Below are 27901 nucleotides of genomic sequence, written 5' to 3' on the forward strand. Positions count from 1 at the left end.
CTAAATAATATGAATAACCAATCCTCATTTCAAAAGTTCAGAAACGTAATAACTGGAATAATTGAGAATTTAAAAAAAAAAATGAAAAGTACCTTCATGTAAAAACTGTATCACAATGTCAAATACCTTTTCAAGCAATTTTATTGCAAAGTGAAAAATAGCTATCCAGATTTTTAATTACTTTTGGTGCTTTAAAGGTCTTTGAGGATTTTTAAATTAACATAAGAGTTCAACATTTCAAATATTTAACAAAGCATTTAAGCTAACAAATTTCAGTAATTATACACGTAACTTTAAAAAAAAAAATTATAATTTTGATTCTATTTCTGACAACTATTATTTTTGTTAATACATTGTTTCAGCATAACCTCTGTAGCAATAGACATATTTCTTTTACTGCCCAGTTTGGAGGCCTTACCTCTAATATGGCTTCTTTGAGATCTTCGACAAATTTCTGCCTATCATGGTCATTCCTAGCGTTGAACGTAATTAGCACCTTGCCGTTACTGGACAACCTAATACCATATTGGTAATCTGCAAATAAATGAAAGAATGAAGTAATCGAGAAAAGAGGGATAACACGATAGAAATCAAAAATTAAATGCAAAAACTAAAAAACAAACAAAATAATGTTTGTTAAAAAGAAAAAAAAAAACAAACAAATCTTGTTTATCCTTCTAAAAGAATTCTTGGTGCTTATTTAGAATTATGCAGGATTAAAAAAAAATACAGAAATTTTTTTATAATGTATATACTCGTCATGGAACAAAGATCCCATATTCCAAAAGTCAGGTAAATAAATTAAGTATTTTATTTTTTTATACAAAAGAATCAAATTTTACAGTTTTTAGTGACTGAAATGTTTTTATTTTTAATACAAACAAAATCTCTGTAGTCAAATCGAATTATCACCCTTGAATTTTGACAAAATTTAAATCAATATAGCTACTCCCGGCCTCCTCCTCACTTCTTCATAAAATTTGATTTTCTTAAAAGAAACTACTTGATTAATTTACGTGATTTTTTGGAATATGACATCTTTGTTGCAAGACAAACATTTCTCTACATTTGTTCTTTTTTGTTTTTTTTTAATTAAGTAAAATAAGCACCAAATTTGATATTCAATAAATCACATTTTATAAAGTAAGTTTAAAAGTTAAAAATAATAACTAAAACAAACTTTGTTGACTGGATTGATTAAAAGATTTGTTCTTCTGAAGAAATTTCAAATATTTTTAAACACAATGATCAAAAGACCAAATAATCCCCTTCCCCCCTCCATCTAATTGTGGGACAACCTCATAATGGGCATAACACTGCCTTGGATGCTGGTTAGGGTCTATGCGCAAGAATATTCAAGCAATTTCTCGGGGCTTGTTCCTGCAAATGACCATCATCTGTCTAATGTCTTGTACAAAATCTTACAGTATCAGAACTAGGGAATTATAATCCAAGATTTGATTTTTAAAGACTCATTTTTTTTTTATTCCTCTCTGCCAGTTTAAACATTTCAGTAATTCTTTCCTATTCAGTTAATCATATGAATGTTAATAGTTGATAACAAAAGTGTTTTATAGTAATGGCTCATTAGTTATTATGGTCAAAAGCCACTTGACGTTAACAATAAGATGAATGGATTTTCAGTTTGATAATGAAAAATATTATGAAAAGTTTGGAGATCATGGATGGAATGAACAAAGTTTGATTGAATTTTTAGATGGTCATGTAAGGAAGCAGTTCCATGAAAAATGTGTTCTACAGATGGGAATTTCTTAGAAAGAAACTGTTCAGGGAAAATTCTGCCTGATTTTAGGATGCATAAAAAAAAAAAATATTCAACTATCGATTGAAATATTGTTTAATTAAAACAAGAATATAGACTTTTAGGATAGTGAAATCTGACCAAAAATAAAACCTTAGATAATTCATACCAATAAGTATCCCCTCACCCCCAGTAAATAATTCAAGAAAATCAGATGACTCACGGGGCGTTCCAAACAGATACACCTGCATGCCATACAAGGAGAAGGACTGCTTGAAGGAGTAGGTGATTCCTGTTTTTTTCTTGCTAAAAATTTTTGTTATCTGAAATATGAAAAAGAAAATTGCACTTGATGACACGTCTGACATGAAGTATTTTTATTTTCAGTCTCTTTTCCTCATCTGGATCATTGCCATTTTTTATGTTTCAGCCATTGTACTCTCTTTCTCTCTGCTTCTTCAAGTGCATTCTGGGAATTTCACATTTAACTCACTCATATAGACAACTCTCATCCCATGTTATATGCCTTTTTAGATTCCAAGTATTATTTAAATTTTACTAGGTGCTTGTACAGTATACTATTCAATCAAATGTGTTTCAGGTAAAAACACTTATGTACGTACATGTCATGTCAAAATTAGTATAAATTTAAAAAATAACGAAAACATGATCCAGTAGGAAAATAATTACAAGTTAAAATAGAATTTATCAAATTATCGAGTTTTATCGTATGGTTTAATGTGAAACAGTTGTGTAACCAATTCTGTATAACAAACTGACTTACCTCCCTTGCTTTCCTTGAAAAATAAAATGCCCGACTGCTATTACTACCCCCCCCCCCCACCCCCACCTCCCAATAGATCTAACACATCATCTACTGGATCACTTTTCGTAATTTTAAGAATTTATACTAATTTTGACAGGACATGTTAGTAAGTAATAGTTTTTATATGAAATGTGTTTGTTTGAAAACCCAGTGTACTGCACAAGCACTTTTTACTGAAACCCTTAAGTTTACCTATGTTAAATATTGGTGAGTATGTTTGCTAATATTAGCTTAGATATATTTGCTTAAACAAATTTGGTATTATGTTGAAAACAGAAAAAATTTCCGACAAAAAGCCACAAAAGGTTTACATGTTTGATCCCACCTGAAATAAGTTAAAAAATTTCAAGCAAGAAAGTCAATGCTATTTTAGTCAGATATGACATCACTAAGCAAACTCTTCCAGGTTCTTTATTATTGCCATCTTATCCCAAACGAATTTAAACATTTGAATTATAATAAATTAGCATTAAGTGTTTTTCTTTGGAGGAGGGGTATAAAGAATATCTAATTATGTTTTCTTTGTTAAACATGGTCTAATTGGAGTTTGAGTTCATAAAAAATATATAGCAAGTAAAAAAATAGAGAGCAAGTAAAAAAAAAATAGAGAGTAAGTAAAAAAAATAGAGAGCAAGTAAAAAAAAATAGAGAGCAAGTAAAAAAAAATAGAGAGCAAGTAAAAAAAAATAGAGAGCAAGTAAAAAAAAATAGAGAGCAAGTAAAAAAAAATAGAGAGCAAGTAAAAAAAATAGAGAGCAAGTAAAAAAAAATAGAGAGTAAGTAAAAAAAATAGAGAGTAAGTAAAAAAAATAGAGAGCAAGTAAAAAAAATAGAGAGCAAGTAAAAAAAATAGAGAGCAAGTAAAAAAAATAGAGAGCAAGTAAAAAAATAGAGAGCAAGTAAAAAAAATAGAGAGCAAGTAAAAAAAATAGAGAGCAAGTAAAAAAAATAGAGAGCAAGTAAAAAAAATAGAGAGCAAGTAAAAAAAATAGAGAGCAAGTAAAAAAAATAGAGAGCAAGTAAAAAAAATAGAGAGCAAGTAAAAAAAATAGAGAGCAAGTAAAAAAAATAGAGAGCAAGTAAAAAAAAAATAGAGAGCAAGTAAAAAAAATAGAGAGCAAGTAAAAAAAATAGAGAGCAAGTAAAAAAAAAATAGAGTAAGTAAAAAATAGAGAGCAAGTAAAAAAAATAGAGAGCAAGTAAAAAAAATAGAGAGCAGGTAAAAAAAATAGAGAGCAAGTAAAAAAAAATAGAGAGCAAGTAAAAAAAATAGAGAGCAAGTAAAAAAAAATAGAGAGTAAGTAAAAAAATAGAGAGCAAGTAAAAAAAATAGAGAGCAAGTAAAAAAAATAGAGAGTAAGTAAAAAATAGAGAGCAAGTAAAAAAAAATAGAGAGCAAGTAAAAAAAATAGAGAGCAAGTAAAAAAAAATAGAGAGCAAGTAAAAACAAAATAGAGAGTAAGTAAAAAAATAGAGAGCAAGTAAAAAAAAATAGTGAGCAAGTAAAAAAAAATAGAGAGCAAGTAAAAAAAAAATAGAGAGTAAGTAAAAAAAATAGAGAGCAAGTAAAAAAAATAGAGAGTAAGTAAAAAAAAAAATAGAGAGCAAGTAAAAAAAATAGAGAGCAAGTAAAAAAAAATAGAGAGCAAGTAAAAAAATAGAGAGCAAGTAAAAAAAATAGAGAGCAAGTAAAAAAAAATAGAGAGTAAGTAAAAAAAATAGAGAGCAAGTAAAAAAAAAAATAGAGAGTAAGTAAAAAAAAATAGAGAGCAAGTAAAAAAAATAGAGAGCAAGTAAAAAAAATAGAGAGTAAGTAAAAAAAATAGAGAGTAAGTAAAAAAAATAGAGAGCAAGTAAAAAAAAAATAGAGAGTAAGTAAAAAAAAATAGAGAGTAAGTAAAAAAAATAGAGAGTAAGTAAAAAAAATAGAGAGCAAGTAAAAAAAATAGAGAGCAAGTAAAAAAAATAGAGAGCAAGTAAAAAAAATAGAGAGCAAGTAAAAAAAATAGAGAGTAAGTAAAAAAAATAGAGAGTAAGTAAAAAAAATAGAGAGCAAGTAAAAAAAAATAGAGAGTAAGTAAAAAAAATAGAGAGTAAGTAAAAAAAATAGAGAGTAAGTAAAAAAAATATAGCAAGTAAAAAAAAAATAGAGAGCAAGTAAAAAAAAATAGAGAGCAAGTAAAAAAAAATAGAGAGTAAGTAAACAGTTTTTTTTTTAAGGTGGCAAACTCTAACTTAAAATAAATCACATAAAAAATGTTTTTATTATAGAAATAGGTGGCTTATTCCAAAGATTAATTTTTGGGGTTTATAATTTAAATATCATTTTGGGCATTTGAACCTGCAACTTGCACGTATATGGCCCAATTTAGAGATCCAACTTTCACAAAATCTACACATTAAAATAGGCAGTATTTTTCAGTATTATTGAAAGAATACTTACAAGAATGATGTCATTAAAAAGAAATACTTCACGCTGATGAAGACCAATTTTCTCCTTTTTGTAAGGATCATGAATTTCATAAAGGCGACAGTAGCAAACAAGGCGTCTGTGCGGTAAAGCCAGTTGCTGGAAGAAAAGAAAATATGGAAATAGTTGTTAAATTATCATCATGATATTCGACTTAACGTGTGTTTTACACATTGACACGTGGTGGACTGGGTATAATGAAAAGTATAGAATAGACCTTCATGTGCCAGAGAAATGTGTTGTCAGCAATAAAACTTCCTAAACATATACAAACATTTGACATGAATATTCAACAGGTCAACATTTGCCAGTTTTGTTGCAAACTTCCATTGGGGAATAGGAGATAAATTATTTTGGAAAGGTTTCAAATGATTTAATGTAATATTTAAAAAATTATCTTCATAAATAAAATATCAAAGTAATTTTATAACTACCATAAAATAAAAATGCAATCAAAAAGATAAAATAAACTAGAAAATTACCATAGCTGGAAACTATCAGGGCTACTCAACGTTACCCGGCGTCCTAATTTCTGTAAATGATCTGCTTAATATTGTTCCTATTTTGGCTTGACCACGAGGGCAATGTTAGACACAAGGTCATTTTTAATGTGAGGAAAATGTATCTCCCCTAAAACAGGCATTCTGGATTGAAACAAAGGTAAAAATTTTCTTTGTCTAGAAGCATTTTTCCTTCACTGACCAAGGACAGAATAGATCAAGTGAAGCATTAAAACAGATGCTACACTTTGTTCCTAGCCAAAAGGCTAAGTTGAGATGTTTATGTTCATTTCAGGATAAAATCCAAATGAAAATAAAGGTGAGGTTCAAATTCATAACCTCTGTCTTTACAAATGCCATACTAACAGTTTGAGTCACCTGATCAATTCTGTATTCCACAATGATACTCAAAAATAATGACAACTTAGTGTTTCAAAGAAATATGACATGAAAAATAGAAACATAAAGGAAAATATTGAATAAAAACTCACTGGTTTTTTGCCTACGATGGTCTGTTCAACCTTCATTACTTGAGACTGGTGATCTACTCCAGGTTGAAACTCTTGGGCACGGATCCGTTCATATATTCCTCGTAATAAGTCACGGTCAATATCTTCTGTTTCATCAATTCCTATAAAAAATCAATCAAAAAAGGTTTTCACATTTAATAAAGGATCAATAACACCCCCCCCTTTATTTTTACTTTATTTGTTTATAAGTTTGTTTGCTTTTTTAATCAAATTCACACGGCTTTCATAATCATGTTTTGTTGATATGATGAAAAAGAAATTTATTCATTTGTTAAAAAAAGGAAATTCTAACAAATTAGCATGTTTGTCACGAATGGTGGTGTTAGAAAAATGACCTAACCAAGTCCAATATAACCAACTGCAATTGCTCATGTGCTCAGCATGATTGTTTTTTGCACCAGTCAAAGTAAAGGCAGGTTTTGGTCACTTCCTGTTTTATTTGTGACACCTTGTGATTTTGTTATTTATCAAGTGGGTTTCTACTACTACTATGTTTAATTTTCAATTTTTGAGCAATTATCAAAACTCCCCAAATTTATTTCTTGTTCTAACTTAAGACTTGGTACTACTTGTGGTTTCAAAGTAAATAAACGTTTTAAAATAAACCACAATGAAAACCTTATCCAGTAAGGTAGAAGTGTAACTTTTCTTGCCTTTGGTAACATTTGTCATATATTCGTTTTTGGGCCACTTTTTCGTTTTGTTGGCTATAGTGAAAAGTAAACTTTCGAGTCTCTAACTTAGCCGATCTCTATCATAATTTGCAATAATTATATTTTCTCATCTTTATGAAAAAATAAGTTTGACATAGGTAAAATGGTATTTTATTTTTTCCATTTTCTTAACTAAGAACAGCAATGGATCTATCTTATGAGCCTTTTTATTAAATTATTCTTTTTACACAAGTCACCACTTATCAAGGCCGACAGACCACTCAAGCATAAAGGTTAATGCGTGAATACCGTGATAAATGATAATGGCGGAAATTTATTAGAAATCAATTATTTACGAGGATGGTTCAGAAGAATTTGTTTATGCTGGCCTTAAAAACAACCTTATTATAATCTGCTAGGAAGCAACTCCATGATACTGTGTTCCACAGACAGGCAGCTCTAGGAAAGAAGCTTTGCTCATTGGACTTTTTGTTTAGTTTTAGGTACAAACAGAGAGTAAGAGAGATAACTGGCAATGGTTGTAGATAGACGAGTGTTTGCCATGAATGCTTTACTGAGGGGGGGGTGCTTTGTATGTTTGTTTGTTTGTTTGTTTTGTTTTACGGCATATCAACCACTTTGGGGTCATTTAATGCCGAAAGGTTCGTTATGTTGTGTTAAATATTGGTTTGTTCTTCTTAAGGTTTTTTTTTTTTTTTTTTGGGGGGGGGGGGGTCTTTCCTTATATTTTTGAGTATATTTTAGTTTCTTTCAGAAAATTGATAATTTTTTGGGGATCAATCTTGTTTAATATTGTTTTCAGATTTTTTTCTTGGTAATACTTTGTTCGGATTTGTTCAAGGTCAATGCAGTTTGTCAGTATATGGTGTATTGTGTAGGGTTCTTGACACGTTATACAGTTTGGTGTCTCCTCCCCTTTTAGTAGATGTGAGTGGGTGATGTGAGTGTGACCTATTCGCAGTCTGGTCATTACTACCTCTTCCTTTCTTGTTAACTTTTTGGTGTCTCTCGTTCCAATATTTGGTGTTATTTGGAATAGTTTGTTTTTGGTGCATGAGCTCCAGTTTTCTTGCCATTTTCTCTTCAAAAATGTGTTTATTTTAGTCTTTAGGTCTGTATAGGGGATTTTTCCACTTATGTGGTTTTGTTGCAGAGTTTCCTTTGCTGCCTTATCTGCTTGTTCATTCATGTATATGCCGATATGGCTTGGTATCCAGCAAAAGATAATGTTTTTTTTCATGGTTATGGCATCTATTTTGTTTAGCAATTTTGTAATAAGTGGGTTTGTCATTTTTTTTTCTTTTAGAGATATGAGTATTGAAAGTGAGTCAGTAAATATGATATATTTTTGATGGTCATCATTGGTTATTATATTCAGTGCCAAATCTATGGCTGTTGCTTCTGCGCTGAAAATAGAAGATTCGTTTGGGAGCCTTTTCTTTAGTTTTATTTTTTTGTGGATGGCTGCGCATCCTACTTTATCTCCATCTTTTGATCCGTCAGTGTAAATTTGTGTATATTCTTTGTATGTATTCTGGATGATAAGTAGTTCTTCATGGAAGGTTGATGGGTGGGTTTTCGTTTTGGGATATTTATTTAATTTTAATATTATGTGTGGTTGTTTGATCATCCAGGGTGGAGTTTTTGATTTGTTATATTTATGTATTTTTGTAATGTCCATTTGGGCTTCTGTGAGAAGGTTTTTTATCCGGAGGCTGTAGGGCTTGATATCTTCTTTCTTGTTGAAGAGATGTGTGTATTGTGGGTGAAGGGTACATTGATATGCAGGATTTGTTGGACTTGATACCAGCTTTAGGTAATATTGTAGCGCTAACTTCTGTCGTCTTAGAATCAGTGGAGGCTCGTGGGCCTCTATATAGAGGCTTTCTACTGGAGAGGTTCTAAATGCTCCCAAGGCTAATCTTAATCCTTGATGGTGGATTGTATTTAGTTCTTTTATGTAGGACTTCCTTGCTGCTCCATAGATGAAGCATCCATAGTCCATTTTAGATCTGATTAGAGTTTGGTATAATTTTAATAATGTGACTTTGTCTGCACCCCAATCGGTGTGTGCTAGGACTTTGATCAATTGCATTGTCTTTTGGCATTTTGCTTTTAAATATTTTATATGCGGTATAAAGTTCAATTTTTTATCAAATATAATACCTAAATATTTATGTTGGTCGGTAAGTGGGATGTTCTTGTTATCCAGTTTCAGGTTGGGGTCGTGGTGGAATTTTCGTAATTTGCAAAAGTGGATGCATTTAGTTTTTTCCTCTGAGAATGTAAATCCATTTTCTATGGCCCATTTGTTTATTTTATTCAGACAGAGTTGTAGTTTGCGTTCGGCTGTTTGTATATATTTAGATTGGTAGTATATAAGTAGGTCGTCCACGTATAGGGCATTTTCAATTCCTGGGTCTATGTTTTTTATGATATTGTTTATTTTAATGTTGAAGAGGGTGACAGACAGGATACTGCCTTGGGGGACCCCCATTTCTTGATCTTTTTGGACTGAATAAGTGTTGTCCATCCGTACTTGGAAGTTTCTATTTGTTAAGAAATTTCTGATAATTTCTGGCATTCTACCCCTAAGTCCTAGTTCATACAGGTCTTTTTGGATTCCGTATTTCCAAGCGGTGTCATACGCCTTTTGCATGTCAAAAAAAATTGCTATTAGATGTTCTTTTTTTGCAAATGCTTCTCTTATGCGTGTTTCCAGTTTTATTAAGTGATCGGTGGGGCTTCTATTTTTCCTGAAACCCGACTGGCTTTCTGTAATTAGATTTTTGCTTTCCAAGTACCAATTTAATCTTTCGTTAATCATTCTTTCAAAAGTTTTGCACAAACAACTAGTTAGTGCAATGGGTCGGTAGTTTGTTGGGTTTGTATGGTCTTTTTTTGGTTTGGGTATTGGGATTACTGTTGCCTGCTTCCAGTTTTTTGGAATGTTGTTAGTTATCCATATCTCATTGTAAATTTGTAATAAGTAGTCCAGTGATGGTTTTGGTAGTTTTTTGAGGAATTGATAATGGATCTCGTCGGGGCCGACTGCTGTATCGGGAGATTTGTTTATTGCCTCCTCTAGTTCTGCACTGTTGAATAATTGATTGTAGTTTTCTTCATTTTTTGATTTGAAGTTTATTTTTATTTTTTCTTCATTTTTCTTTATAGCTTGGAATTTTTTATTTTGGTTTTTTGATGATGAGTTCATTGAGAATTGTTCTGCTAATTTATTTGCGATATTTTGTTTGTCGGTAATCTTTGTGTTGTCGCATATAAGGTGTTTAATAGGGTTCTTTGTATTTTTTCCTGCTATTTTTCTGACCATCTCCCATACTTTTTTGGGTTTTGTGTTTTGATTAATTTTTGTTACATAATCTTTCCACGAGTTCCGTTTTGATTCTTTGATAGTTTTCCGTGCTTTGGCTTTGCTGTTTTTATAGGTGTCCAAATTTTCTTTCGTTGGACTGTTTTTAAATTTCCTTAGGTTTGCACGTCTGGCTCTTATAGCTTCTTTGCATTCTTTATTGTACCAGGGTTTGTTATATTTTGTAGTAGTGGAACTTTTTGGTATGTTCTCCTCGGCTATTGTGAGTAGGGTGTTGCTGAAATATGTGATGTGTTCTAAGTCAGGATTCGCTTCAGGTATTAATCTGTATTGACATGTATTTTGGAAATTTTCCCAATTTGCCTTTTGTAAATTCCAGCGGGGTGTTTTGTCTTCTGGCTTGGGATTCTCGTTTTCTATTATGATTGGGAAGTGGTCACTTCCGCATGCATCCTTATGTGTTCTCCAGCTATAATCCATGTATATAGTTGGGTCACATAGTGTTATATCGATTGCTGATAGGGTTCCCGTTGGTGGGTGCATATATGTATTCTCTTTGTTGTTGAGTAGGCATAGATCGTTTTGGTTAATTATTTTTTCTATGGTTTGGCCTCTTTTGTTGTTTTTTTTACTGCCCCACCATATATTATGACTATTGAAGTCTCCCAACAGTAGAAAAGGTTTAGGTAGTTGTTTGATTATATTGTTTAATTCAGTTTCGTTTATTGTTTCATTTGGTGGTATATAGAGTGAGCATAGGGTTATTGTTTTGTGTAGTGTTGCAGTTATTGCAACAGCTTGCATATTTGTTTTTAAGTTCACTTTGCTGTGTGGAATGTTTTCGTTTATCAGTATTGATGATCCACCGGTGGCTTTACATGATAATTTGTTTATGTGGTTGTATATTGAGTAGTGTTTTATGTTAATTTTGTCATTTTCTTTTAAGTGTGTTTCCTGTAGGCAAATTATTGCAGGACATAAGGATTTGATAAGTATTTGCATTTCTTCGATATTAATTTTTAATCCTCTTATGTTCCACTGTAGGATTTTGTTAGTCATGGTTTATATTTTCTTTTGGTTTTGGACTGTTGGTGTTTATGTCTACGTCCATAGTTTCGATGTTAGTTTGGGTGTTTCTTTTGGAAGTGGATGGTCTGTTTCTTGTTTCTGGTGAGAGGCTTTTTTTGGGTTTTGGTCTGGGACTTTTAGATTTACTTTGTCTTGACTGTCTTTTTTGGCTATCAGTTTCAACTAGTTCGAATTTATTTTCATTTTCAATTAATACTAATTCTGTTTTTTGCTTGTCATTTTGTTTTTGGGGGGTAGTTTTTTTGTTGTTCTGTTCTATTTCCATTTTTTCTGTTGTTGTGTGTTTATTTTTAACATCTGTTTTTGTCCTTGTTTGTGACTTGGATCTTTCACGTTTTGATAATTGAGGAGGTTTCATTTCTTTAGGGATTGATTCCTCAATATTGATGGAAGTTTTTCTGATTTCCTTTGTTTCGTTTTCTTTTATACTGGGTTGTTCGTTTCTGACTTTTATTTGGCTGTTGGAGTTTATTTTCAGTTCTGATAAAAAAGATTTTAATTCTTCAAGTATGTTCTTTAGTTCTTTTGCTAGGTTTGCAATTTCTGGAGCAAGGTTTAGTTCATTGTAGTTGTACATTTTGTTTGCTTGTTGGGTTATTGTGGCATATGAGTTTTTGGTGCGATTTGTGACTTCTTTGCGGGCTTCTTGGAAGGTTATATTTTTTTGATATTTGATTGTTATTATTTCCTTCTCTTGATTATATATTTTGCACTGTTTTGAGTGAGAGTGGTGCTCTTCTTGACAGTTTGTGCATTTGGTTTTATTTGGACAGTCTTCTTCATCGTGGTCTGGGTTTTTTTCACTGCAGTTTCCACATGTGAAGCATCTTAGACATTGGTCTTTATTATGTCCAAACTTTTGGCAGTTGTAGCATTGTAAAGGTTTTGGGATGTATTGTTCTATTTTCGTTCTTTCATAACCTATATTGATGGTCTCTGGTATTTGAGGATAATTGAATGTTAATATATAAGTGTTTGTATATATTACCTCTCCTTTTTTTTTAAATGTGATTCTTTTTACATCTGTGACCCCTTGGTTTTTTAGTTCTGTTTTGATTTCTTCTGTTGTGCAGACGGAGATTTCCTGGTTTTTTATGACTCCTTTGGAGTAGTTTAGTGTTTGGTGTGGATAAGCTTTGATGTTTGTTTCATGCAATTTTTGTAGTTGAAGTAGAGTTTTGGCCTGTTTTTTATTTAGTACTTCTACCAATATGGTACCATTCCTTAATTTTTTGACATTTTTAGGTGTTATTTTGCTTGATATTACCTTTTGGATAATGAAGGGTGACATTTTAGTTAACGGTATATTAGACGTTGCTTCTAGCACGATGAATCTTGGAAAGTTTGTATCTTCATTGTCGCTGTCAGAGTCAATTTCTGTGTGTGGTCTCTTGGATTTTTTGGTATTCATAATAATTTTTGAAAAATTCATCAGCCATGCTCCCCACCCTCCTCGGAGCCCCTTATGGGGAAGAACTATGAGGGGGTAAATCCCATTCGCCTCGGTTCTCCAGGGCTACATAGCTGGTATACTCAAACATGGGGAGGTTTCCAAGCATTCACAATATATGGTTATGCCCACCCAAGTATGGGATTTCCCTGTATTTTTATTATTCCTGATGGTTACCTTTTTCCCAGCTTGATTGACCCTTCAGCCATCGCTTATTAATTCAGTTTATTGTTTATGTTGAGTGTTAGTGTGTTTTTGTTTGGATTGTCTGAATTAGTGCTTGTCATGACCAACCGATTGATTGGATCGGGCCTATCCAACCTCCCGTCTAGCCTAGTAAGGGCCAAAGTGGTGTGTTGTAGTATCATGTTATTATTTCCTAGGCATGTTCCACTCAACCACCAGGATCCCGTTCTTAATGCATTACGGGTTGCCACCAACGGTCAACTGGTGGTCCCATTGAAGGATTTTTACCCTCTGCAGGGGGGCAGTTGGTATGTTCTATCGCCCTACCAACTAGGCAAAAAAAAAGGTGAGGAGGTGAAGGAAAAAGAAAACGAGGGAGGGGAGGGGGAGGAGAATGTTGTTTTTGTTTTTGTTTTCGCAGAACATGACTAAGTTTTGCAAAAGGGAATAAAAAAACAAAGACATCTATGTAGGTGCGTTTCATCTCAGGAAGTCAGTAGACAGCCTGATCTGGTAGCACCAGGGGTGCTTTGTAAACAGATTAATTGCAAATATATTTGAATTTATCAGGTCACATTTAAAACATTGTTTGTTTTTTTTAAGATACAAATAGCTGTGAATAAAATCAAAATTAATATTAAAAATATAAGTTACCAAATCTTCTTCATATGTTATTGCTGGTATTTATCTCCCACAGCGTGAAGATGCGACACAAAGGTCGAGAAGAGTAATGGAAGAGTTAGCGCCCCTAAGGAGGAGCACTCTGGTTTACAAGAAATGCCTGGCCAGCCGCATTGACATTCCATTCTCAAAGTGAGAAGGCAAAGCCTGGGAAGATGAACCTTCTAGAACTGCACACGGCCAACAAAACACTACAGTCAACAGGAAAAAGGCCATTTCAAGAATGGTCTAGACTTTGTAGTCATTGGTGCCAAGGGGAAAAATATGCTATTGTTATTAATTTTAACTTAAAGGAAAGTTGAATATAAATTTGCTTAAGATACAAATTTTCATTTTCAAAGAGAAGACATTTCGAACTAAAACAAATTAGGAAATAATTGGGCATCTAAAATAAATAAAAGGGTTTAACAGGAAAACTAACTTGAAATTGGATCTGAATAATAGTTTGAATTATTTGTATTAACTAATTATTTTAACACAAATTTAATTGAAAAGAAAATTCCTTTGTTTTAAAATATTTTTCATGAAAGCACTATGAGAAAGAGAGAGATGCATGTGTGAGAGAGAGAGATATGTGCGTGAGAGAGAGAGATATGTGCGTGAGAGAGAGAGAGAGATATGTGCGTGAGAGAGAGAGAGAGAGAGATATGTGCGTGAGAGAGAGAGAGAGAGAAATGTATGTGAGAGAAAAAGAGGTGTGTGTGTGTGTGTGTGTAATAATAAATTGATTTTGAAAACGAGCAGAAAAAGGATAAGAGAACAATTAATTTAATTACAATAGAAAGAATGTCTGCCTTTGAAATTAATTTCCAATGAAGCTTAACGTGCTTGGGTAAGAGTGCACCCAGAAATTCTTTTTTTTTTTTTAAGGTTCTCCTTGAGAATTGTTTGCCACTCCTTCAGAAATCAGTAAAATTATAGTTGAGACACACAAATTATAAAATAGAAATATAGATACAATTCTCTTAAATCTTTCATCAGTTAAACTTCAAAAATGTAAATTTATGCTTTTACTATTATTTCTGAATTTGTTCAATACTAAAAAGAATGGGAGTGCTAAATTTTTTTTTTTTTTTAAACTGTTAATGAATTTGTTCTAAAAACATTTCCTCTGACGTTTCTGGATTTTTTAGATGAGGATGGATTATTCATATTATTTGGATTCATCAGACTACTGCTCTCATCTTGAATGTCATTTTCACAATGTTTGCGCAAGGACCCATGGCACAGTGGTTAGAGTACTTGGAAAAATCAATTGTAAAAGAGATATTCTCCTAAAGGTGAAAGGTTGAATTCCGAGTGTAAGCAATCGAAAAATACAATTTCAAATTATTTAGGAAATCATGACCAATGGAACAAGAGCATGCTATCCCCATGAAGTAAATAAATGGTTCCATTCGAAATTCCATTCACATTCCCAAGTTTGGCAAACATTTCAGAGTTCAACAAGATACACCTGAAGAAGGTGTATCTCTGAACATCGACCGAAACGCTGTGCAAATCACTCAAGATGAGAAAAAAATCCAAGTGTGTGCCAGAGTTCGGTACCCAATACATTTCTTCTGTAAGGAAAGATATACATATATATTAGCAAGAGGGGAGGGCGCCCGGCTTAAATATGACATTTTAATTTGCCCAGATTTTGTATATATTATTATAGATTTCAAAAGTAAAAAAAAGTATTTGGGTGCCATCAACTAGAATCGAAACTAAAAGCAACACCATAGCATTCAAAGCTGGTGATGTTACCACTGTACCAATATAACATGCATATGAACTGATTAAAAATAAACTAAGATGAATGTACAAAACTTTTTTCAATTAAAAAACTATTTTAACCAACTAAAGACCCATAAATGAACGGTCCATAAAAAATCCAATCATTTGAGGCCCCTAATGCCACTTTGCGACTTAGTTTCAGAACGGATAAAGTTTGAAAATATGGAGACAGACATAATGAGTTTTATAAATTAGATTTACAAATCCAATTATTTTAAAAGTCTCCATTAAATTTCCCTTCAGCTTCTCTCAAGTAAAGTATTTAAACCTAAAGATTTTAAAGTTGTTTTTTTTTTCTTTTATAATTGAGATCTTGCATTCCTTTTATTGAACAAAACTACCAGCCTTCTTAGAAGCAATTAATGAACCTGTAGACGTTTTTTTTTTTACACAAAAACAAATAATTTTCATTTGATATTTTAGTAATAAACAAATAATAAAAAAAGATAATTGTTATGGTGTTATTTGATATATTCCAATGTTTACTCACATTTTTATTAATCAGAAAATGTGTATTTGACCAAAAAAAAAAAAAAAAAACCCAAAAAACAGTTGTTAATCAAAATATACATTTTAACACAAAAAATATTTACTGCATTTAACTTTTTAACTATTTTTTCAAGCATGTTAACTAACTATAAAGATCATATTAGAATTAGTATTTGTAAAAAGTAAATTTTTAACTAAGATATTAGTGTTGTTAACCTTTTTCTGACTGCTGGATTATTTTTATGCTTGGATAAATTAATGATATTTAAGAAAAATCATTTTCTTTTAAAGGATCTGTATATTAAATGAAAATTAATCAACTTTTGTTTCCATAAAGTTCACACACGTACACACATACTTTAATAACACAAAATACATGCAAAAGTACATCTCGGTTCTGGAACTGAGTTGTGTTTGCAAAAAAAATTCTGTTTTATTTTAATTAGCGATAGTTTATAATTAACTGAACAAGTCATCCATCACTCTCTTACCTATCTCTTCATTTCTGCCGTAAGTATAAAACAAACCAATAATTTGAGGTAAATATAAATTTATTCTTGCCTTCCAACTAATGTACATAGTGCGTTCATAAAAATGTATGCGGATTAGCAAAAATTATTTCTATTATTATCCAGAAGAATCATATAGTTGTAAAAAGACTTAATTATGAAAAAAGAATTTCAATTATATCCTATTTTGTTCTAGCTGGGAATGGGGCATCCTACCAGATACTAGACATTTACCCGCTATCTTATGCATTCCAAACACCGAGAGATCTTTTTAAGATTCTAACTGTCCCTTTAAATGCAATTGTTTGAATCTCTCTTGCACTTGGTTCACCGGGTATATTTGCAGGTAGTATTTGAAATTCTTTTACACGAGTTCAGTTGTTCCTATAATTATTGGAATGATGGAGATCTTCCTAAGATTCCAGTTTCTTTTCATGACATACATAAGACCTTGGTATTTCCTTATCTTTTTCCTTTTAGCTTTGTTTAATCCTGCATCATTGGGAGCCCTGACTTCTACTAAGGTTGCTTCTTTCTCCTTGTCTCATATCACTATGTCAAGTTTAATAGTTCCGTATGTCACAATTCATGAGTTTTCAAATGGAAGCAAATTGAAACAAATAGCGGTTGTGACCCAATGAGTCATGGGTACATGGGTACGGAATTTATAAAACAAAAAGGTGTCGTGCCTGATCTTCTGGCAAAAACAAAAACGGCATAATCGGAATCATAAGATTCATGCGGATGTTTCAGTCCTGTTTTAAATGAATAAAAGGTTGGGTCTTTTTTTGTCTTATAATTTAACAAAAAAACTTTTTTTAATCAGAGTCTAACCAAAAATGAAACACTTAACTAGAAACAAGTTCTGGCACACACGTTACAACATTACAATTTCTTTGAGACCATAGATGAAAGTTGTCCTTTTTTTTCTCGTAAAAAGAATCTAAATTGGAATTTCCTTTTTTCCTGATGGTGAGCAATAATAGCCCATCTTTACACCTAGATGATCCGAACATATTCAAAATTCGATTGTTTACCAATATTTATCGTCTTATGCATCATCCAGCCAGAATCGAGTAACTCTGCTAGTATATGTACCCCAAACAAGAATAAGACATTTCCATGATTTTAACTGAATTGCTTATAAAGAATGAAGAAAACAAATTTGGACTTTTGGAGTTAAGAATGTAATCAATATAATAATATGCTAAGTCATCTCATGGTTGTATGTACCTTTCACACATTTTAAAAGCGAGATTGCCCAATCACCAGATATGTTCACTGAATTGTTCCAAAATCAAATAATGTTGCTCCATTGACTAAAACAGTACAATTTTAAAGCAAAACATTTCAAAAAGTGACATTTTATTGATTTCAAAAATATGTACCCTACAATTACTCTTACAGCAAGAACATAGAATATTTATAATTCAATAGGAATTAAATTGCTAGGATTTTAAAGAAAATACAAATTCGTTTCATTTATTTAAAGAATATTAAGTTGATAACTACAATTATTTTTATAGCAGGAGAGTTTTGTTTCTTAAGAGTGTTGACCTTGAAAGACAGTTATTATTTCAAAAGGAATATCATTATTAACAGAAAATTATACAGATTGTTCTAGAAAGCATCATGGCATTCGCTAGTAAATTATTATTTTGGCAAAAATAACTTGAGATTTTTATATTAGAAAAGACAGATTGAAAATGATGGAGGGTTAAAGGTAATGAAATGATAAATTTTAATTAGAGAGATGGAGGGAAAGAGAGAGAGAGGAGGGGGAAGAAATAAATAAAATTAGCAGAAGCTGTTTGTTTCATCACAGAGCAAAGTGATTTCGTTTAATTTTATTTGTGCTGTGATCTTACACATTCCTTCCCTGCTCTCCAGCAGGATCACAAATGAATACTTGTCACAGCAGCCATGTCAATTGAATGATGGCGATACACACATACATGCACGTGTGCAAAAGACTTCTTTCTTTAGGCAAATTAAGTGTCACAAAGAGAAACATATTAAACGAATGAAAAAATAGGGAAGGGTGTGTGGCTGGCGGTCTCTCAATCAAGCAGGAGTGATGCAGCACAACAAGAGTCGATTCAGTAGTCGATTGAAGGCATAATTAACATTGCAAGAATCATAAAAGAAGAAAAAAAAATTGAATGGAATTGGTTCTTCAGGGTGAGATAGGACTTTTGTTGTATGCGAATATCTATTAATTGACGATATTTCTAAGATGAGGTATTTTGTTAATTATATCGTTTGCGTGCTTTATATCATTTTCTTCTGCCATTTTCACTCCTTCCTACTAAACTCGTTAGCCCCATTCCAAAACTTGAATTTTATAAATAAGAATAAGCAAGAAGTCATTAATTAAACTGCATACCTTTGTTTTAGAACTTAAGTTGGAATTTTGTCAAATCTCAAACATGACAGAAAAGGTCAAGGTCATTGAATATGTGGGATTTGATCGGCTACAACATAAGTAGTGAACAAAATCAAAGTTTTTCTAAATTTTTGAGATGAGGATCGTTAATGTGTATCATTAGTAGAGCTATGACAACAGCATATTCTTTTCCTTGTTTTGATTCTCAGGTATATAGCCATTGATATATCTATAAATATAAAAGCGAAAATGTATGTATGTATGTATGTACGCTTTTTCTCGATGTCCACAAAAGGCTTCTTTCAGAGAAGCGCTCGCTCGCTTCGCAACTTCTTAAAACTCTTTATATCATCTATAAATTGTAATATCTCGCAGTTAACCACGGAGCTCGCCTGTCTATTTAATTTTATTGACTTTCAAATGTTAATTATTCCACATTTCCCTGCATCGGCACGCATTACATTCGGTTTTCGGTATAAACAAAAAGCGAAACTTGACTCTAATCACAGGCCCAGAGCCAGTGGTCTCTAGAGAGCTAATTAATGTTTGGTCACTGTCGACTTCGTCATATCAGATGGTAGCTTCCATTTCGAGACGAGGGAGCGGGTTTTTATTGACCTCATTAAAAACTGTCCCGCACAAAATGCTAACTGCTGAATAGCTATCGCCGTCACGTCAATCAAAAACGCGCACCTGTTTTTTTTTTTTTTTCACACTTTACTATTTTCCAACTTCCAAGGCTTTTTTTTTTTTCACGGGCACCTGTTTTTTTTTCACACACACCTACAAACACCCGGGCAACGCTGGGTACCCCTCGCTAGTGTTTTTATATAGAGTGATGTGGTTCTCGGTTGATTTTGTCTGTGTTGGATATATACTTGAGAGTCAAAACAATGAAAAGAATATGCTGTTGTCATAGCCCTAATTATTAGTATAATTCTGACTATTATTCTCATTTTTAAATTTATTTGCTTGTTTTGGCCAATATAACCCCCAACCTTTTTCAGGTGTATCTTGTCGAACTTGAGAAATTACACAGAATTTCAAGAACCTTTTATTTAATCCATGGAATTAGCATGCTCTCGCTTTGCCAGCCATGACCACGTAGAAGTGTTAAGTAATTCACAGTTATATTCTTTGTATTGCCTGCACCAAAGGTTGAACTTTCAACCTCCAGAAGAGTGTCACTTACAATTGAATTTTACCTCGTACTTTATCCGTTACATCACAGATTCTTGCAAACAATTCTGGTATGAATTTTGGGCCCCATAAATGTTGTACAAAAAACAATCAAGATGAGAACAGTAGTTTAAATAATACAGAACTCAAGTTATCACCAAATTATGACTGTGACCTTTGACCCAAATATTCCAAAATTAAATCAGTTATAAGTGAGACTATGACTGATATTTTGACCAAGTTTGGTGGCGATTGGTCAAGCATAATAACAAATTCAAACAAATACATGACCTTCTTAACAGAAGTAAAAAGATATGATGTTATGAGCTAGGTACATAATGTTCCTCATTCAATCCTGGGCAACGCCGGTTCTTGATAGCATAAAATAAAGCTTCAACATTTTGAACATGTGGTTTAATTTGTTGGATAGCTCAAATATCAGTCCATGCTGGGTTTCTACAATTTTCTGCCCAGTAGTTTAATTATCACGACAATCATTTATCATCATCATCAATTTAATGTTTACGTTACATGCATTGGACAATTTTTAGAAATTGACTTCCAAACTAACCTATCTCTGGCCAGGATTTTTTTTTATCCCTCTTGTTCTCAAATTCATTCTTCACCTCAATTGTTTTCCTTGATCTTTCTCTGCCAACTGACCTTGTTACTTTAACTGTTCTACATCTACTAACCTTAGCACTCTCATTCATTCTTTAACTGTGACCAAACTAATCAAGCTTCCTCTTCTGCACACATCTCCATATACTGTCCAGATTTAATCTTTCTCTGTGGTCACGAGATCAAAACCTGTCTTTAAGACTCTATTATATAGTTAGTGTTCCTCTCCATGCAACACATATCCTCAACTCTTACTGCTCAGATTTCGCTTCCATAAATCATCACATACAACATTTACTTTAAATTACAAAAATAATTTATTTTTTTTATCACTAAATATTTTATTTGAATAAAAACTTTTGCAAATTACTAACTCTTTGCTTCTCTTATTTTCTTTTAGTCCTCACATTCCATGAGTTAATTTTCTGACAAAGGGAGAAGAATTGCTGTTTTCTGGGCCATGATTAAACATTCATTGTTGGCTAGTTTTTGACCTCAAGGTAATGTTTTTTTATAGCTCCTTACATCAAGTGGCTTCATGCTTTGTCTGGAATAATTTTCATAAAAGGAAATGACTAAATAAAGAATATTTATCAATAATTAATGTTTTTATTGAATTATGCATGGCGCAAAACAGGGTGTGTGTGTGTGTAATATTTTCCTTTGAAAATTTCTTTCCACATGCTCTTCTCTCTCAAGAAGGATTTTCTCTACTCTAACAAAACAAATACGACACTTTAATCAATTTAATCTCTGATCAATTTTTTTTTTTTTTAGTTTGCTTTTAAGACCAAATGTCGCTGAAAAAAAAAAAAACAAAAAAAAAAACACCCTCACCACAACTAATTTTGTTTCTGATAACTTTTACAAGAATTAATATCACAAAAAATAAAATCATATTCTGTGTCTAAATCTTTGAGATAAGGATTGATCATTTTTATTATTTGAACTAGCGTTCTTATCTTGAGTTTTATTTTTATAACATTTTGGTCAATGTAACCCTTGACCTTCCACAAGTTTACCTTGTTGAACAGAATTCTTCATTTAATCCACGGGGGTAACATGCTCTCATTGCATCAGCCATGACTGAGTAGAAGTCATTGTATTTTAAGTCTCGGCCACACCGAGGACTGAGAACCTGTGGCATAGTGGATAAAGTACTTGGTTACACTTGCCTAGTGGTTGAAGGTTCAATCCTCAGTGTGGGTGACATTCAAAACACAACTGTGAATTACTTAGGATTTCCACATGGTCATGGCTAACGGAACGAGAGCAGGCTACCTCCTTGGATTAAATAAAAGGTTTTGTTTGAAATTCTGTGCAGATTCCAAAGTTTTACAAGATATACTTGAAGTTCGGAGGTTATATTGACCAAACCGTTGTGAAAACAACACCCAAGATGAGAACAATAGTCTGAATAGTCCAAATAATATGATCATATTTTGGTCTGAGGTATCGAAAAAGAAAATATCAGCTTTGTGCATGTCTTGTGCAGTTTCTGACTTTTAGCAGAACAGACAGACAACTCTTTTTATAATAGATAATTAATAAATGTACATTATATAAAGATGGTATAATTCTCCGCAGTTAACAATTAACAAGACGTGCCTTCAAGTCTTAACGAGAAAGAGGACAAAAAAAGAAAACGGACAGATAAAAAAGAAATATTTACCTCGAAGGTTTTTAATAAAATCTTCTAGTTTCATTCTCTTTTCCGATTTGATGTTGGAATTATGCAGGTCTGTATTGAGCATGATAATAGCAAAAGCCAGCAGGAAGATCGTGTCTGGGTTTCGGAAATTTTTTATTTGGTCAGGGTTGCATATACAATATCGATGAGCAAATGCCTAAAAGAAAAGAAAATATTGTTTTCATCAGGACAATTGGAAATAATATCAAAAAATATTTTTCTTATAAATGTACAAACTTTTAGATATATAAAAAATAAATTTTTAAAACATTAACATAAAAACAAAAGCGATCGTTAGCACCTTTTGAAATCCTTTAAAAATCGGTTGAAATTATACAAAGCTCGATGCGAAACATGACTGAAGGAAAAATCTATTGCTTATAGAATAACTTAAGCGTGGAAAAAGTAATCCGATGATGTAATTAAATACACTTAAATAAGCCTTAAAGTTTAAGGATTATAGTATCATATCTACAGCTATAAAATTAACTAACCATACCTACTTGGTGTTGTCCAGGCTGCAGTGCAGTTATTTTAGTTATTTTTTATTTGTTTATGTATTTTTTTAAAACTTAAACAGAAAAAGAAATAAAATTTTAGTTCTTAAAGAGATAACTTTTTCATATTTTTAAAAATAAAAATAGGAGTCATTCCCCTTTTTCGTGTAAGCATATATTTAGTTCCTTGCACCTTATAGCACAAATTCATAAAAAATTTCATCAGTTTCCGAGATAAAGTGGAATCCCTATTAATCCCTAAATATGCATCGAATAGATACCATAATATTTAATCCATTGCACATTATAAAAAAAAAGGTCCAAACAAAATTTCAGCCTGATCGATCTAGTAGTGTCTGAGGAAAAGTAGAACAGACAGACAGACAAAGAGAAATGTAATATGGATTGATTATTCTCATGAAACATCTGCATGCTTAACCATGAAAACGTTATTTCAACCTTAAGCATTCCAAATGGATGAAAAGAGCCTCTTATAGCTTTGTATTACTTGGACGCATCTAAAAAGACGCCTTCATTCAATCTATATATCTATCAATGAAAATCATTTCTCAAATGCACCGTAACAAGTGGACCAAGCCTTTTATAGAGATGCTTGTAGACATACGAGAATCTTTAAGAGAAAAAACAAAAAAAACAAAACAAACAAAAAAAACGCCATGTCAAAATAAGGCTACACATAAATTTTATTGGTTTTCTGGAGCAATATAAAAATTATGCATGCAAAAACTGACCAGAATTTTTTTTTTTTGAAAGATAATCTGGAATTGATCAAGTGGTTTTAAAGCAATAAAAAAAATCAATTTAATCGACAAAATTAGAAAGATCAACTTTTTTCCAGTTTCAAACAATAAAAATTAGGGGAAAAGAAAAGTTTAAAAAAATACTTCATTTCAGAAATCTAAATATTTTGCAAACAAATTGAATTATTGCTGTGATTCTTAAACATTTTTTTAGAGGGGGGGGGCAATGAAATTGCTTTCATACTAACCTCCATGAGTTTTTCAATTTTTTGTGCTTCCCCCTGTAAAAAAAAAAAAAAAAAAAAAAAAAAACTGTATTAAAATTTTTGAAGGCACATAAAAACGTATATAAACAATTTGAAATGTTTTTTATTCATTTGTAAATCTACTTTCTACCAAAATCAACCATACTACGATTCACTATCTTTAGGTTTTGGTTTCAATCTTAGCTCAAATATATGTTTTTTTACTTACAAGAAGTCAACCGTTTAGAAAAAAACATAATACTTGCATGCATGTCTCAGTTTCTTTTGCTTTTTTTTTTTCTTTCTTTTGAGTTCATTTTTTTAAAAAAGGAATTTAATGTTATGTTTAATACCTACGGAAATGTATTAGCAAAGAATGTAAAAAGAGATAGGATTAGAAATAAACCTAGAAAAAACAGAATGTAATCAACCATCTCAACAAAAATAACCTTCTTAGTGACACTCAATATGGTTTCCGTTCTGCTAGATCTACAGCAGATGTGCTTACAGTTATTGTGCTTACAGTTATATCTCCTAGGATTAGCAAATCTCTCGACGGAGGCAACCTTTCTAGGGCAATTGCTCTTGACATATCTAAGGCCTTTGATAGGGTATGGCATAAAGGTTTACTTCATAAGATCTCTAGCTATGGTATAGCTGGAAATGTCTTCTCAATTATTAAATCATTTCTTTCTGATAGGTTCATAAGTTGAGGGGCAAAAATCAGAAGCCCACAGTATTAATGCCGGTGTCCCTCAGGGGTCCATCCTGGGCCCAACTCTTTTCCTGATCTACATTAATGATCTTCCAAATCACATCCTTACATCATTTGTAGACATTTATGCTGACGACACTACCATTTATGGTAGCACATCTAAGACAGTAAACGACCAAGTTCTCTCCAATTCTCTCTCCTCTGATCTTGAGCATGTAGTACAATGGGGAAAGGAGTGGCTGGTTACTTTTAATGCATCTAAAACCAAGCTTCTCTCTTTACATCATCAACATTCTGATCCCCATCTGGCATCAATTGAAATGAATGGCTCTCGTTTTCAGGAGGCCTCAAGTTTTGACAAGCTTCTGGGCTTGACCATTACTCCTGATCTTAAATGGAACACGTACATCAAATCTGTTGCCAAGGCCGCTGGAAAAATGGTGGGATCTTTCTATCGATCCAGTAGATATCTCACTGCTGATGCAATTCTCTATCTATATAAGAGCCAGGTACGTCCAAGGATGGAATACTGTTGCCACATCTGGGCAGGAGCTGCTAGAAAGGACTTGTCCTGCCTTGATAGAGTTCAAAATAGACTTCGTAGCCTCGTAGGAGATGTCCTTTTCTCTTCCTTGCAACCTCTATCTCACAGAAGAGATGTTGCGAGTCTGTCTCTGATGTATCGTTATTTTCATGGAAAGTGCTTGACTGAGCTTCAATCTATGGTCCCCCTTCGCCAAACTTTCACAAGAAACACTCGTCTAGCTGTAAACACTATCAATAATTCCCCCCACTCTTTATCTGTGCCTAAACCTAAACGTAGATTCCATGAACAAAGCTTTTTTATTAGAACTGCACGTCTGTGGAATTGTCTTCCGTTTTCCTGCTTTCTGGCTGACTACAATATGGTTGCCTTCAAGTCGAACGTAAATAAGTTCTTGATGAGCCGTTCCATATAAGTTATCAAATTTACAGAATTTTCATTACTAATGATTACTATATTGTCCAATTTCTACTGTACACTCTTTAACCCTTATCCTTGAGTGGCCTCTTGGCCTTGATAATGTGTTGATACCTATGAAAAAAAAAAAAAAAAAAAGAGAGAAAAAGTCCAATGTGAACAAGTTCTAATTGAATCGTCCCCCTAAGCAATCCAAGTTACAAAATTCCCACTGTTTACTATGCTAAAATCACAATGACTAATGTATACCTATTAACCCTTATCCTCGAGTGGCCTCTGGGCCTTGATAAGTGGTGACACCCATGTAAAAAAAAAAAAAAAAAATGTCTACAGTTAAATCACAGTAAACGCATCAAACAGGTCACCTAATTCATTTATTTTGGCATAAACTGACTTTTTTTAGTGATTAGGAGATGACATTGGACTGGGTTGGGCAGCTTTCCATAAACACAGCATCATTCTAAAATCAAAACAGGTGCCGATAACTGTTAAAGTAAAAGTTAATTTAATTTATGTCTTCCGAGTAGTTTTATATGACCTTGATTGTATCACATGGACTAAACAACTAGCCAATCGCATTGAGGTGTTTCAGTCACAGTAATATGTTTCATACGTTTCGGGACATGCCTGATCAGAAAAAAAAAAAAAAAAAAAATATATCTACCCTTGGTTAAACTACTTCCCCACCTCCTCTATTTGATAAAATCAAAAGTAAAACCCTTAAACTTTTGGGCAATGTCAAACGGTCAACCACTGGTCTGTCAAACTTATGTTAAAAGGCAAAAGAGGCAGAAGAAAGCCAAGGAGAAGGTGGAGAGAAAATGTTTTTGATTGGACGTCTCAACAGTTGGACGTCCATTAACCAACTTGTCCTGAATTGTAAGGAATGATGAAAAATAAGTTACGTGAGTTCGCAGTCCACACCAAGTGAAAGACATGACTCATGATGATGAGCAAATATAACTCCTCCTAGTCAAATACTTTTGTTAGACTAGCTGGATGATGATATAATGAATAAAGTGCATACATGACCCCCCCAAAGGGGGGTAAATAATGACCGAGAATGATATAACAGAAAAGCACACTACCCCCCCCAAAAAAATCAACAAAAAGAGAAGGTAATCCTGGGAGGATGGTATCGTGAGGAATGAGCATATACTAATATTACCCTCACATCAAAGAAGATGTACATATCCCCGACAAACCTGCTTAGCAATAAGATCTCACCCCTTCACTGCTGATGTCCCTAAATGCCAGAAAGCTTTCTATTCTAATAGTTTCTTCCCTCGAACAGCTAGACTTTGGAATTCCCTTCCTGCTGCCTACTTTCCTGGCTGTACTGATATGAAAAAGTTTAAATGCAACATAAACAAATATCTCGTAAATCGTTCCTAGACATGGACCCAAATAGTAGCCTCTTACGTCCAAGTGGTGATATGCTACAAAGTATGTGAACATGAGCAAAAAAAAATTGTTTTAAAAGAGAAATGTATCACGATAAATGAAAATATACTACACTATCGACAAAGGAGGACATTAAACTTATGAAAATTTACTCCTCCCCCGTGAAAAAAAAAGAAAAAAGAAAAATGAGAAGGTATTCCTTTTTTCATTCATTTAAAAATTGGTGTAGTCATAAAAATATTTTTTATAGTTTCTTAGCTTTTTGACTAAAATATAGCATCTGCTCTCAACATTGCAGCCGCATACGTTTTACCATGAGCAAAACTACTGCATATAGAGATAAGAAAATCTGACAATGCAAATCAAATATATATTACAAAATACTAATTTATTAAAAGTCATTTAAAAAATAAATATGCAAATTAGCAATACCTAAAGTTGTTTGTGGGTGTTTGTTGATTACTATTTATACAGCATTACAAAATCTTGAATGAATGATAATCTAGCTGGTAATATATGTATTAAAAAAAATGTTTGAAGACAATAAAAAAAATCTTGACAAAATTTTTACTTGCCATGTATTAAGACATCTTTCTTTTTTTTACAAGAGTAATAATTTAATAAAAATTCCAATAGTATGTAAAGCTTTGAGGAGTATCATATATATATATATATATATATATATATATATATATATATATATATATATATATGATACTAATGAATTAATATATATATAATATATATGATACTCATGAATTAATATATATATAATATATATGATACTCATGAATTAATATATATATAATATATATGATACTCATGAATTAATCCGGGGACAATGTTTAAAATAAAGGTAATTCAAAGTTATTTAATTATTTATAACCATGTACACACACATGTATGTATGTATGTGAGTTATGTCAGGTCATGTCATATGCTACTGGTACCATGTAACCCAGTACTACATGCCTCATGGTCGGGTCACCAGCGACTAAACTGGTTCCCCCACCAGACTTGTTTGGTGAGGAAGGTGGCTAGTCTCCCTGAAGGATTAAAAACAAGACCTTCCAAAGGGCGAATGAACCCTTTTTCGGGGTCAACGGCCAACTAGCACCATGTGTGTTTGTGTGTATGTATGTGTGTGTTGGGGTGGAGAGGGCTCC

At 32.4% G+C, this 27901-nt stretch overlaps 1 protein-coding gene across 27 annotated transcripts in view; it reads right to left on the minus strand.

The window, feature by feature from the left end:
- Positions 1–27901, minus strand: part of LOC145252572 (IQ motif and SEC7 domain-containing protein 1-like) — a 737205-nt gene that overhangs the window by 79951 nt on the left and 629353 nt on the right. For all 27 annotated transcript variants that reach the window (XR_013863619.1, XR_013863618.1, XM_080112202.1 and 24 more), the window contains exons 5-10: positions 23659–23691; positions 22135–22309; positions 6050–6189; positions 5032–5157; positions 1986–2085; positions 419–534 (exon numbers count right to left, since the gene is read on the minus strand). Coding sequence is in view for 25 of the 27 variants with exons in the window: in XM_080112202.1 (XP_079968328.1) it covers positions 419–534; positions 1986–2085; positions 5032–5157; positions 6050–6189; positions 22135–22309; positions 23659–23691 (690 nt within the window). In the remaining 2 variants the exon portion in view is untranslated. The remainder of the gene's footprint in view (positions 1–418; positions 535–1985; positions 2086–5031; positions 5158–6049; positions 6190–22134; positions 22310–23658; positions 23692–27901) is intronic.

The sequence above is a fragment of the Euprymna scolopes genome, chromosome 29 (assembly GCF_053919585.1).
Source record: "Euprymna scolopes isolate OS-2025 chromosome 29, ASM5391958v1, whole genome shotgun sequence".
Taxonomy (NCBI): Eukaryota; Metazoa; Mollusca; class Cephalopoda; order Sepiida; family Sepiolidae; genus Euprymna; species Euprymna scolopes.